The following is a 14,107-nucleotide window of genomic DNA, read 5'->3' as shown; positions in this document are numbered from 1 at the left end:
ATTTCTCAAAATAAAGTTAGACTCAATGCGCTGACAACGACCCATCCGTCTACACATTGCTACAACCAATGTGCAGGGCACTACAGTACACACGCACCACAGGTGAACCGCAGGACATGGCCGGAGGACAGCTGCACTGCCACACAGCCGGCGTTCTGGGGATCCACAGACAGACTGATCACCTTGTCCTCCACTGGCACCGGCTCTCTGACAATGACACACCTCTTGTTCATCCACGTGGCCCATCACACGTCACATGGCCCATCACACTTCACATGGCCCATCACACTTCACATGGCCCATCACACGTCACATGGCCTGTCACACTTCACACGGCCTGTCACACGTCACATGGCCTGTCACACGTCACATGGCCCATCACACTTCACATGGCCTATCACACTTCACACAGCCTGTCACACTTCACATGGCCTGTCACACTTCACATAACCCATCACACGTCACATGGCAAATCACACTTCACATGGCCCATCACACGTCACATGGCCTGTCACACATCACATGGCCCATCACACTTCACATGGCCCATCACACTTCACATGACCTGTCACACGTCACATGGCCCATCACACTTCACATGACCTGTCACACTTCACACAGCCTGTCACACTTCACATGGCCCATCACACGTCACATGGCCTGTCATACTTCACATGTCTTTCACACTTCACATGGCCTATCACACTTGACATGGCCTGTCACACGTCACATGGCCTGTCACACTTCACATGGCCTGTCACACTTCACATGGCCCATCACACGTCACATGGCCTGTCACACATCACATGGCCCATCACACTTCACATGGCCCATCACACTTCACATGACCTGTCACACGTCACATGGCCCATCACACTTCACATGACCTGTCACACTTCACACAGCCTGTCACACTTCACATGGCCCATCACACGTCACATGGCCTGTCACACTTCACATGGCCTGTCACACTTGACATGGCCTGTCACACTTCACATGGCCTGTCACACTTCACATGGCCTGTCACACTTCACATGGCCCATCACACTCTACATGACCTGTCACACTTCACATGGCCCATCACACTTCACATGGCCCATCACACTCTACATGACCTGTCACACTTCACATGGCCCATCACACTCTACATGACCTGTCACACTTCACATGGCCCATCACACTTCACATGGCCTGTCACACTTCACATGGCCCATCACACTCTACATGACCTGTCACACTTCACATGGCCTGTCACACTTCACATGGCCCATCACACTCTACATGACCTGTCACACTTCACATGGCCCATCACACTTACATGACCTGTCGCACTTTACATGGCCCATCACACTTCACATGGCCCATCACACTCTACATGACCTGTCACACTTTACATGGCCTGTCACACTTCACATGGCCCATCACACTTCACATGGCCCATCACACTTCACATGACCCGTCACACTTCACATGGCCTGTCACACTTCACATGGCCCATCACACTTTACATGGCCCATCACACTTCACATGACCTGTCACACTTTACATGGCCTGTCACACTTCACATGACCTGTCACACTTCACATGACCTGTCACACTTTACATGGCCCATCACACTTCACATGGCCTGTCACACTTCACATGGCCCATCACACTTTACATGGCCCATCACACTTCACATGGCCCATCACACTTTACATGGCCCATCACACTTCACATGGCCCATCACACTTTACATGGCCCATCACACTTCACATGGCCTGTCACACTTCACATGACCTGTTACACTTTACATGGCCCATTACATGTCACATGGCCCATCACACTTCACATGGCCCATCACATGTCACATGGCCCATCACACTTCACATGGCCCATCACCCTTCACATGGCCCATCACACTTCACATGGCCCATCACCCTTCACATGGCCCATCACATGTCACATGGCCCATCACACTTCACATGGCCCATCACCCTTCACATGGCCCATCACACTTCACATGGCCCAGCACACTTTACATGACCCTTCACACATTACATGACCTGTCACACTTTATACGACCCATCACATTTTTATGACCTATCATGTTTAATATGACCTATCACATTGTATATCTATCACTTTTTACCTGACCTACTGTATTTAATATGACCTATACATTACATATGACCTATCACATTTTCTATGATCCATCACGTTTCATATGACCTTTCATGTTTTATATGATCTATCACATTTTATATCTTGCTTTATATGACCTATCAAGTTTCATATGACCTATCACATTTTTTATTACCTATCGTGGTTAATACGACCCAACGCATTATATATGACCTATCACATTCTATATGATCCATCACGCTTTATACAACCTATCACGTTTTAAATGACCTATCACATTTCATACTGTGTTTATATGACCTATCACATTTTATATGACCTATCACATTGTATATCAAGTTTTATATGGCCTATCACATTTGATACGGTCTATCACATTTTATAGATGATGTTTTATGAGGCCTATCATGTTTTATATGGCCTATCATGTTTTATATGGTCCATCATATTTTATATGACCTATCACATTTTATATGATCCATCACGTTTCATATCACCTAACACATTTTATATGATCCATCACGTTTTATATGACCAATTGCGTTTTATATGACTTATCACATTTTATGACCTACTGCGTTTAATATGACCTATCACATTATATACAACCTCTCATATTTTATAAGATCCATCACGTTTTATATGACCGATCACATTTTACATCATGTTTTATATGCCCTATCAAGTTTCATGTGACTTATCATGTTTTATATTACCTATCACGTTTTATATGATATATATATATCACATTCTATATGGCCTGTCACATTTTATATGGCCTATCATGCTTTGTTTTATAAAGTCTATCACATGTTATATTATCTATCAAATCTTATATGGCCTATCATGTTTTACATTTTATATGGTCTATCACGCTTTGTATGACCTATCACATTTTATATGACCTATCACATTTTCTATGATTATCACGTTTTTGAATTAGTACGCTCCTTGTTGAAAATAAAATCAAAACGACCCAGTTTTTAGTTTCTCTGCAGTCAAGAGACAGCATAAAAAACATATGGAGACATTACTGTATCATTCTTTGTACATAAATGTGGAAATTTTGATTAAAATTGCTAAAGAAAAAGGAATGACTTCTACAGCTGGTCTTGAAACATAACAGGCACACACACACACGCACACACACACATACACACAAATGCGCAAACACACACACACACCATACACACAGAGATACACAAACCAAAGATAATCAATCATTTGTAATTATTAGTAGCATTTTCTTGAAACCATGGTGCATAAAACAACAATAACAACAACAACAAAATCCACCCAAACATTCCTGGTTTTCAGCTTCCAACAACACACACAAATGTGTGATCCAGAACACACTCCCAGAGAAACGAACAGGATGACCGTGGCCTGCAGCCCAACTCACCCCAGGGGAAGAGTTCCATCCTCTGACACCTGCGCCAGGTGGGCAGCGTAGAGGCAGACCCCGGTGTCCCCGGCAACACTGAGGACCAGCACACCCCTGTGTGGCCAGCAGATGTGAGTGACGCACAGAGGGAACTCGGAGACATCCTGCGGGGTGACCAGCCTGACGGGACAGGAACACACACATTCAGTCTGGGCTCCTTTTGCCTCACAAAAATCAGAAACAGTCAACATCAAAAGTAATAACACAGCTTCAATCTGAGAGTCCTGGGTTCGAATCTTGGTAACGGCGCCTGGTGAGTAAAGGATGGAGATTTTTCCCATCTCCCAGGTCAGCATGTGCAGACCTGTTTGTGCCTAAAGATCCCGTAATCCATGTCAGCATTTGGCAGGTTATGGAAACAAGAAGATAACCAGCATGCACACCCCTGAAAATGGTGTATGGCTGCCTATATAGCAGGGTAAAAAACGGTCTTACACATAAAAGCACACTTGTGTACATAAGAGTGAATGTGGGAGTTGCAGACCATGAATGAAGAAGAAGAATAACACAGCCTTTGCCTCACAAAAATCAGAAACAGTCAACATCCAAAATAATAACACAGCCTTTGGCTCAAAAAGTCAAAAACAGTCAACATCCAAATAACAAAGCCTTTGCCTTACAAAGTCAGAAACAGTTAACATCCAAATAAATAAAACAGTCCTACACAACATTACAAGTTTTTATGAATTAGCAAAATCTTAATAGAACCTGAAGACAAGAATTCTGGCTTTGGGCCTGAGTACTTATCGGGTAACAATCTTCTACAAGTATCAGAAAAATTGGGTAACTTCATGATAAAGTGAAATTAAAAAGCACATGTGTATGTTTGTGATTAAGCTTCTACATATACAATATTATTTGCAAAATTGAATTACGCTTCCTGGACTACTACTTAAAAAATGTCTATCTATCAATCTAACTATCTATATACTAATTACGCTTCCTGGACTACTACTTAAAAAATGTCTATCTATCAATCTAACTATCTATATACCTATACATCCTGCACGGCACAACCACCAATGTTGTGTGGCATTATTACAGTAACACATGAAAAAGAAAAGTGGAAAGGTACAATGAATACAATATTCAGGCCTGGAGAGTAAAAAACAAAGGAAGATCAAGAACACACTTTAACCAATGGTGACTGACAAAACAGAAATTCTGTCAATTCATTTCCGTTCTGAGCCAGTCTTTGCTGTGTCCGCATTTATTTTCCATCAAATCTGCATACAACCACCTCCCGTAGAAAAGTGGATATGGTTACACAAGTACAGTGACAGCCTGTGTGAGTGGTGGAGGTGGTGGGGCGGATGAGGAGGATGGGGGGGGGTGCGTATGTGAGGAGGTGGGAAGCAGCCCCCACCCAGTGATGAGTGCTGCTGTGACACAGGGCTGACAGTACCTGTACGTTGCCTGCAGACTGGGCATGCTGCACTGCGCTGTGAAGCCCTGGCCCCCTGCTGCGTCCAGCCTGGCCACTGATGTGCCTGTCTTCAGCGCTGTCAGACACACGTCATTGACATCATCATCATGTCACACCTGTCTTCACTGTTGTCGGACACATGTCACAGACATCATCATCATGTCACACCTGTCTTCACCACTCAGACACATGTCACAGACATCATCATGTCACACCTGTCTTCACCGCTGTCATACACACGTCACTGACATCATCATGTCAAACCTGTCTTCACCGCTCAGACACACGTCGCTGACATCATCATGTCAAACCTGTCTTCACTGCTGTCAGACACACATCACTGACATCATCATCATGTCACACCTGTCTTCACTGCTGTCAGACACACGTCACAGACATCATGTCACACCTGTCTTCACCGCTGTCATACACACGTCACTGACATCATCATGTCAAACCTGTCTTCACCGCTCAGACACACGTCGCTGACATCATCATGTCACACCTGTCTTCACCGCTGTCAGACACACGTCACTGACATCATCATGTCACACCTGTCTTCACTGCTGTCAGACACACGTCACTGACATCATCATGGCACACCTATCTTCACCGCTGTCAGACACACGTCACTGAAATCATCATCATGTCACACCTGTCTTCACTGCTGTCAGACACACGTCACTGACATCATCATGTCACACCTGTCTTCACTGCTGTCAGACACACATCACTGACATCATCATGTCACACCTGTCTTCACCGCTGTCAGACACACGTCACTGACATCATCATGTCACACCTGTCTTCACCGCTGTCGGACACACGTCACAGACATCATCATCACGTCACACCTGTCTTCACTGCTGTCAGACACACATCACTGACATCATCATGTCACACCTGTCTTCACCGCTGTCAGACACACATCACTGACATCATCATGTCACACCTGTCTTCACCGCTGTCGGACACACGTCACAGACATCATCATCACGTCATATGTCTTCACCACTGTCAGACACACATCACAGACATCAAATCACGCTTTGATTCAATCTGATCAACATCTGCTGTCCTGTATCAACTATCTGACATATGTCACAGGTATCATCATGTAAAACATATGTCAAATCATCAAAGATGTCAAATCATGGATGGCAAATCACAAACTCAAACTAAATGATGATAAGACAGAGGCACTTCTCATTCACTCAAAGCGCTCATTTTCTGACTTGCCTAAGCCTTCATCTATCCTGGTAGGAACTTCAGACATGCCTTTCTCAGCATCTGCACGCAATTTAGGGAACACGCTTTCACATGACATGACACTTGACATACACATCAACCACATCTGTAGGTCAGCATATGCAGCACTCCAACAGATCAGTTCCATTCGGCAATATCTTACCACAAAAACCACAAAGACTTAATCGAGATTAGATTATGGAAATGTTTTTCTTGCTGTATTGATATACTTCAAAAAGTTCAAAACACTGCAGCACGACTCACTCTCAAAGCTCAGACAATACATCACTCCCTATTTGTTTCCTTACACTGGCTCCCCATTCAGGCATGAATACAATACAAACTCTCAGTCCTTTGTAACAATTTCTTCACTGATTCTTGTCCTGTCTATCTTTTGGATCTGCTTTCTGTCTATTCACCATCCAGACAACTCCATTCTTCAAATGACAAGTGCACACTGTCTGTTCCAAAGATTTGTACAAAAACTTACGGTCAACTTTCCTTTTCTTCTGTTGCACCTAAACAATGGAATTCACTACCCTCAAACCTCCATTACACCCCAACACCTGCATTCAAGACAGCACTCAAAACATATCTTTTCAAACTGTACTTTTAATACTGAAACTTTTCCATCGCATATGCTTGCTGCAATTTTATCGCTGGATGTGCTCTTTGTGTTGATTTGTGTGTATCGGTGATGATTTTGGTGTGTTTTTCATGATGCCTGGTTCCCTAGTGTTTATTTTTGACAATGGTGGAAGTGATGTGCTTTGTTTTGCTGAGATTTGCACCTGTGTGACTTGAGACTGTGATGGTGCCTGTGTTGATCTATATATATTTTATGTCACTTAGCCTTGCATATATATATATCGTAGTTAATGTCATGTGAAGCTGTGTTGACTTTGTACATATTTTAAGTCACTTAGTCTTAAATTTGTATATTTAATTGTAAAGCGCCGTGAACCCCATCGGAGATGGGGGTACTGCGCTACATAAGCCTACATTTTATCATTATTATCAACACCTTGATTCTTCTTCTTCTTCTTCTGCATTCGTGGGCTGCAACTCCCACGTTCACTCGTATGCACACGAGTGGGCTTTTACGTGTATGACCGTTTTTACCCCGCCATGTAGGCAGTCATACTCCGTTTTCGGGGGTGTGCATGCTGGGTATGTTCTTGTTTCCATAACCCACCGAACGCTGACATGGATTACAGGATCTTTAACGTGCATATTTGATCTTCTGCTTGCATATATACACACGAATGGGGTTCAGGCACTAGCAGGTCTGCACATATGTTGACCTGGGAGATCGTAAAAATCTCCACCCTTCACCCACCAGGCGCCGTCACCGTGATTCGAACCCGGGACCCTCAGATTGACAGTCCATCACTTTAACCACTCAGCTATTGCGCACGTCACCTTGATTCAATTTGATGAACATCTGCTGTTCTGTATCAGCTATTAGACACACATCACAGATATCATCATGTCACACCTTGATTCGATCTGATCAACATCTGCTGTCATGCATCCTCTTTATTATCAACAACCCATGCCAGATACTGCACCAGTGCTTGAGGGTCAGTGTCATGTATGACAAATCAAAATATATCTAAATGATTTTATTCCTTTATGATAAATGCTGTTGTTTTGAAATCAGTGTTTTGTTTTTTGTCACATTTTCAACTTGTTAATTACGAACATTAGTCAGGTAATTTGCACTAAAATATCATATTTTCTGGACAAATAGTTATTTGCACACACAAAATCATACCAGAACAACCACAATATTTTTTTTTTTTAAAAGAGAGATACACAATGCATTCATTGACTTCTCCAAGTGATAATATGGATGTGAAGCTACGCCCCTTCAGTCTCCACCCCCCTCCTCTTCACCCTCTCACACAGTCACTTTATCCAGTTGGCTGAGTGCCAAGAAAATCGCTCACACTGTGTCCTGCTAAAAATTCAGTCACTTTCTGTTGTCTGCTACAGCTGTACAGCCGGCATCACTCACTGATAGTCGTATCTTGGCCACTCTCTTGATTGCTCCCTTTATTTTCTATCAAATCGTCCTATAAATGTTCATCACTGTCTTCTTTGAATTTACATTTCAATTCTTTCTGAGCATCAGCTAAAGAAAGCAATCTTGGTTGATTTAGTTCGCCACGATGGCATGTCTTGAGCACGGCATCAGTCCAACATTTTGTTGAGTGAGCGAGGAGAGGAGTCAGGCAAACACTGTGGCAGTAACTCAACCAAAACATTCAAATAAAGGACTGCCTCATGACATAGATGGTGTTTCTAGCTTCTAGCTATAAATAGAATCGAGAAAGATTCCCCAAGCTAAAGCTACCAGTATTTTTGTCAATGAACTGAATGCAAACCAGGGAAAAGTCAGAATATTTCGATGACAAGTTATCTCGTCATTGTGGCAGCGAAGCGTACATGCTTGCGGTGACAAGTTATCTCATCATATGGGCAGCCTAGGGGTTAAAATTTACATCATTTATTTTCTGATGCTGCTAACTGTTTATTAAAGTAAAATCAGGATTTACATAAAAAGTGGAAATTATAAATTCCATTGCTAGTGTTGCTATCTGCTTATGAAAGTAAAATCAGACATACATAAAAAAAAGTTTTTGAAAGAAATTCATTTCATTCCTGGTGATGTCAACTGCTTATGAAAATTATAAACAAACACTGTGTATGAAAACAGTTTTGGTCTATAACCTTCCAGAGGCTCAGAGTCTACATACACACCAAAAAGTCATCAAAACATTTCCATTTAAAAGCCATCTGATCCATCCCACCACATGTTTTAGCCACAATTCCAGAAGCTCACCATGCTCAGAGCAGCTGAAAACAAGGAACTGGTTGTCCTGCGTGAGGACGCCAACATCACCAGTGGCGTCACAGGGACTTGCAGGGGAGACCACCTGAGCGGCAACAGATGGTAAGGGGAGCTGATACGCCGACATGGGAGGTGGTACGACCATCTTGCGCATCGGTGTCACCTTTAGACTGCCTGTGACAAGACCGGAAAAGAAGATAGTAAAATGCACACTGATGTCTTTATGTCCATTTTCTGTTGTGTGTACTTCATAATCACCATAAGGCTTATGAAAAACACATGATTCAAACAATCACTAAATGCTGATAAGCACATTCACACACACAAAATTGCAAACAATCACAATATGCATATAAACACATCCACACAAAAAACCCTCCACTGTCCATATTATCTAAACAATCACAGTCACTGTATGCATATGAACACATTCAGAAAAAACTCCACATTATCCCCACAATCACTATATGCATGCATATGAACACATTCACGATGAAACTCCAGTCTTCAAAGAGTGGCCCCGCCCCCAACCCTTCAAAACAACTCACAAACACTCACTTCCATCAATGACAAACACTGACGCTGGGTCATGTGATGTCATTCCAATGCTGTGATTGGTTGCCCAAGCCCAGGTGTACTGAAAGTAGTGTCCCTTTGAGGTGACCACGTGCAGACGATAGGCTTGCTCAGGATCCCAGATCAGCGCTGATACGTTGCCATGGCGTGAGTCAAAGGTCAAGTTTTGTTTCATGGACCAGTGATAGTTACTGCACGTCCACAGTTGCACTGAAAAGAGACAGGGGACAGGATATTTTACACACAGTAAAACACTATCACATCAGTTTTCACTTTCAGTTTCTCAAGGTGTCACCGAGTTTGGACAAATCCATATATGCTACATCACATCTGCTGTGCAGATGCCTAACCAACAGTACAACTGGACATGCTTAGTCATGCCTTGAGTGAATCCATATATGTTTGTGTACCTATCAGAGTGGATTTCTTCTACAAAATTTTGCCGAAGAACGACCTTTTATTGCCATGGGTTCTTTTTCAGTGCACCAAGCACATGTTGCACATGGGACCTCTGTTTATCATCTCATCTGAATGACTAGACACTCAGTTTGATTCCCCAGCCAAACCTGGGAATGAACAAACGAACAAACAAATAAACTGTTTTGTTCAAATAAAGACCAAAGCCCCTTACTGAAGGGGTTTCACATAAGTACAAACACTGGGATTATAACTGATACCACAATTATATCATAAACATATACATCAGCAGAAGAAAAGATTATGATGTCATAACATTCAGTCTCTTCAAGGATTTGTAAATACAAATCGCGAGTCCATAGAGAGAGTAGACTCATTTCTGGACAACAACAACACATTTAATCTAAAACTGCAAGGATTATTATAATACTTAGGTTCAATTAATTTCAATCTGAGGTCTAAAAGGGCAGGACACGTTAACAACAAAATGGATCTCATCTTCTCTGTCTATGTTACATAAACGACATCTTCGTTCACTCTCACCTTTGAACCTGTATCTCATTTGATGACACACGATGTCAGAAAAGCCAAATCTAAATTTATTAAATACACATTTAATATACCGGTTCACTCCAAGTGCAAGGTATGGCTCAATCATATACATGGTCTTTATAAGAAGCAAATCTGTCACTAGTATACACTAGTATGGTCCTGCCAGTCCTGCCACCTACAATCAATAACTCTTTGTTTAAATGATTTCAAGAGTCAACCCTGGGAGAAAAGGTGAGAGCAGGAATCTTCTTCTTCTTCTTCTTCTGCGTTCACTCGTATGCACACGAGTGGGCTTTTACGTGTATGACCGTTTTAACCCCGCCATGTAGGCAGCCATACTCCATTTTCGGGGATGTGCATGCTGGGTATGTTCTTGTTTCCGTAACCCACCGAACGCTGACATGGATTACAGGATCTTTAATGTGCGTATTTGATCTTCTGCTTGCATATACACACGAAGGGGGTTCAGGCACTAGCAGGTCTGCACATATGTTGACCTGGGAGATCGTAAAAATCTCCACCCTTTACCCACCACGCGCCGTCACCGTGATTCGAACCCGGGACCCTCAGATTGACAGTCCAACACTTTAACCACTCGGCTATTGCGCCCGTCAGAGCAGGAATCAAACCCAGCCCTTTACAGACACACTGTATTTGCAAATGAACGTCTTAACCATTCTGCCACCTTCCTCCATAACCACATTACCTCAGGATCACAGCTGCACTTAAAAGGAGACTGAGGAAAGGAAACTTTACAAACAGTAAAATACTCTCACATCATCTCATCTGCAACAAACTCACCATCTACTCAACTGTTATTACCAAAATCATTAAAGGGGATTTCAAAAGCATAATCTACAGAGTACTACGCTCTTAAGTGTATAACCCAACCCAGATCTTCCCATACATCTAGAACTTGTTTCAATTCTTTATCCGATCATATCATTATCAAAATTAACTGACAAAAACATTATATCTCACTCACACAAGGGTCTCAGAGTTATCTTACACCTGCCAATAAACATGTTTATAGCAAACAAAAGTAAAAACAAAGGTCTAACTTACCCCCCTGCCATTAAACCAGTATAACAGGAAACAAAGTAAAAACAAAGATCTACCCTGCTCCCTGCCAATAAATGAGTTTGATAGGAAGTGAAAGTAAAAACAAAGTTGAAAAAACTATAATAAATCACGAAGTTAAAAAAACTACATTAAATCACGAAGTCTAAAAAACTACAATAAATCACTGAGCCAATCTGAAAGCCTGTTGATAAGTCTGACACGCAATATGCCTTTGACTGAAAATATAATAGCCACTCAGCCATTTTCTTTTCTTTTTTTCTTTGTACAGTGGCGCATTTATCACTAAACATTTCACACAAAAATGAATATACAAAGCAAATAAAACTGTGCTTGAAAACAAACGAATTCCAGCTCCGTGCATCAATACGTTACATGAAGTTTATTTATTCATTTATTAAGACGTCTTGCTTCGGCGCATATTCTTGAAGCTCTATGTGTTTTACAATAGCACTAAAAACATTCACTCAAAGTTCCCCCACAAACATACACATATAATTTGAAACATAAGTAAGAGAGGACAATTAAAAAGAGATCATGCCATAAACCGAATCAAATATTGTATCAAATGTAAAAACAAAAAAATTAAAAACAAGAAATAGACTCATAACAACGAACGAAAATGGAGACAATTTAAACACACACACACACACACACACACGCAGGCACACACGCACGCGCACACACACACACAAGCACGCAAACACATACGCACACACACACGCAGATTAACAAACAAATAAAACAAACAAAACAAATAAAACAAACAAACTACAACATTACCTGACTGAAAAAAAAAGACAAAAAAAGTTCCACTTTACTAATAACGAGCAAATTATAGTTCTGAGACACAAAATATATAACTCTCTCTCACACTATATAACTCTCTCTCACACTGGACACATGAGAAATTCACAAAACAGGAAGTGAATCCACACTGCAGGTTACAAACATGGACACAAACAGTTGACTGTTGCACTGACCGAATGATGGGGGCGGGGCGGTGGGGGTTTTGGGCTGCTGGTCACCTGGCAGGTACTGCCCCCACACACACAGAGCGCTGGACTCCACATTCCACAGCACCTCCACCACCTGACCAACACACAACACAGTGCACCTGTGAAAACTGGTCCCTCTTTCCTGGCCTATACGACCATACACATCAAAGTAGTCCTGTGAAAACTGTTCTGTCCTCCCAGCCTGTAAGGCCATACACAACAAAGTGTTCCTGTGAAAACTGTTCTGTCATTTCTAGCCTATAATGTGATGCACAACAAAGTGCTCCTGTGAAAACTGGTCCCTCAACCTCCATAGCAACATTGTCGTCGGCATCGTCATCCTCCTCCATCATCATCAATATATACGAAACAGTCTCAAAAGTCTGTGGCCTTTCCTGCCCTGCTCTCATGGTGACCTCAGTTTCGATACCCCTCCACTTCCATGCTTGGGGTGAGTCCTGTCAATGTCTTCAGTGTCAGCAGATTCATGGGGGGCTGTTTCGGGGACGTGGTGGCGGTCTCCACTCTGGGAGGGACGCTCACTCAGTCTGGCTCCGCAACTAAGCCATTATTGTCGTTAGTAGGGGGCTTAGTAGGTAGTGTCCTAAGTATTTTAAATCAGAACAGGCACCACTGAACACCACCAAAGTGACTCAGTAGCAGTGCAGGGTCTCCTCTGATGTGTGGCCTTCTGGCTACCTACATTGATACACTGATGGTTCCCTGTGGACTGCCAACACTGGAACTGTTCAAACGAACTCGGGTGTGGCCGTGTATGAGGGAATCTAAATGAGTGGCGTGGGAGTAATGCCACTGAAACGGTGCAGATGATGAGCCAGCAAAAAAAGAAAAGAAAAAAAAGTGGTCCCTCAATCCCAGCCTATAAAGTGATGCACAACATGGTGCCCCTGTGAAAACTGGTCCCTCAATCCCGGCCTATAAAGTGATGCACAACATGGTGCCCCTGTGAAAACTGGTCCCTCAATCCCGGCCTATAAAGTGATGCACAACACGGTGCTCCTGTGAAAACTGGTCCCTCAATCCCGGCCTATAAAGTGATGCACAGCACGGTGCTCCTGTGAAAACTGGTCCCTCAATCCCGCCCTATAAAGTGATGCACAACAGAGTGTTTCTAAAGCTGTTCCAACCTTTCCAGTCTATAAGACCACACAAAACAAAGTGTTTTTGTGAAAACTGTACTGAAACTTCTGTTCTATAAGGTCATATACAACAAAGTGTTTCTGTGAAAACTATACTGAAACTTCTGGTCTATACGGCCACACAAAGTGTTTCTGTGAAAACTATACTGTCCTTTCTAGCCTGTAGTGTACGACCATACACAACAAAGTGTTTCTGTGCTAACTATTCCGTCATTCACAGCCTAA

The 14,107-nt window shown here is 42.6% G+C and overlaps 1 protein-coding gene across 3 annotated transcripts in view; it reads right to left on the bottom strand.

Moving 5' to 3' along the window:
- Positions 1-14,107, bottom strand: part of LOC143282083 (elongator complex protein 1-like) — a 64,051-nt gene that overhangs the window by 39,194 nt on the left and 10,750 nt on the right. For all 3 annotated transcript variants that reach the window (XM_076587551.1, XM_076587550.1, XM_076587552.1), the window contains exons 9-14: positions 12,708-12,816; positions 9,658-9,885; positions 9,091-9,273; positions 4,974-5,070; positions 3,527-3,688; positions 98-207 (exon numbers count right to left, since the gene is read on the bottom strand). In XM_076587551.1, coding sequence (XP_076443666.1) covers positions 98-207; positions 3,527-3,688; positions 4,974-5,070; positions 9,091-9,273; positions 9,658-9,885; positions 12,708-12,816 — 889 coding nt within the window. The remainder of the gene's footprint in view (positions 1-97; positions 208-3,526; positions 3,689-4,973; positions 5,071-9,090; positions 9,274-9,657; positions 9,886-12,707; positions 12,817-14,107) is intronic.

Source organism: Babylonia areolata, chromosome 5 (assembly GCF_041734735.1).
Source record: "Babylonia areolata isolate BAREFJ2019XMU chromosome 5, ASM4173473v1, whole genome shotgun sequence".
Lineage (NCBI taxonomy): Eukaryota > Metazoa > Mollusca > Gastropoda > Neogastropoda > Buccinidae > Babylonia > Babylonia areolata.
This window is presented reverse-complemented; position numbering and strand designations above follow the sequence as displayed.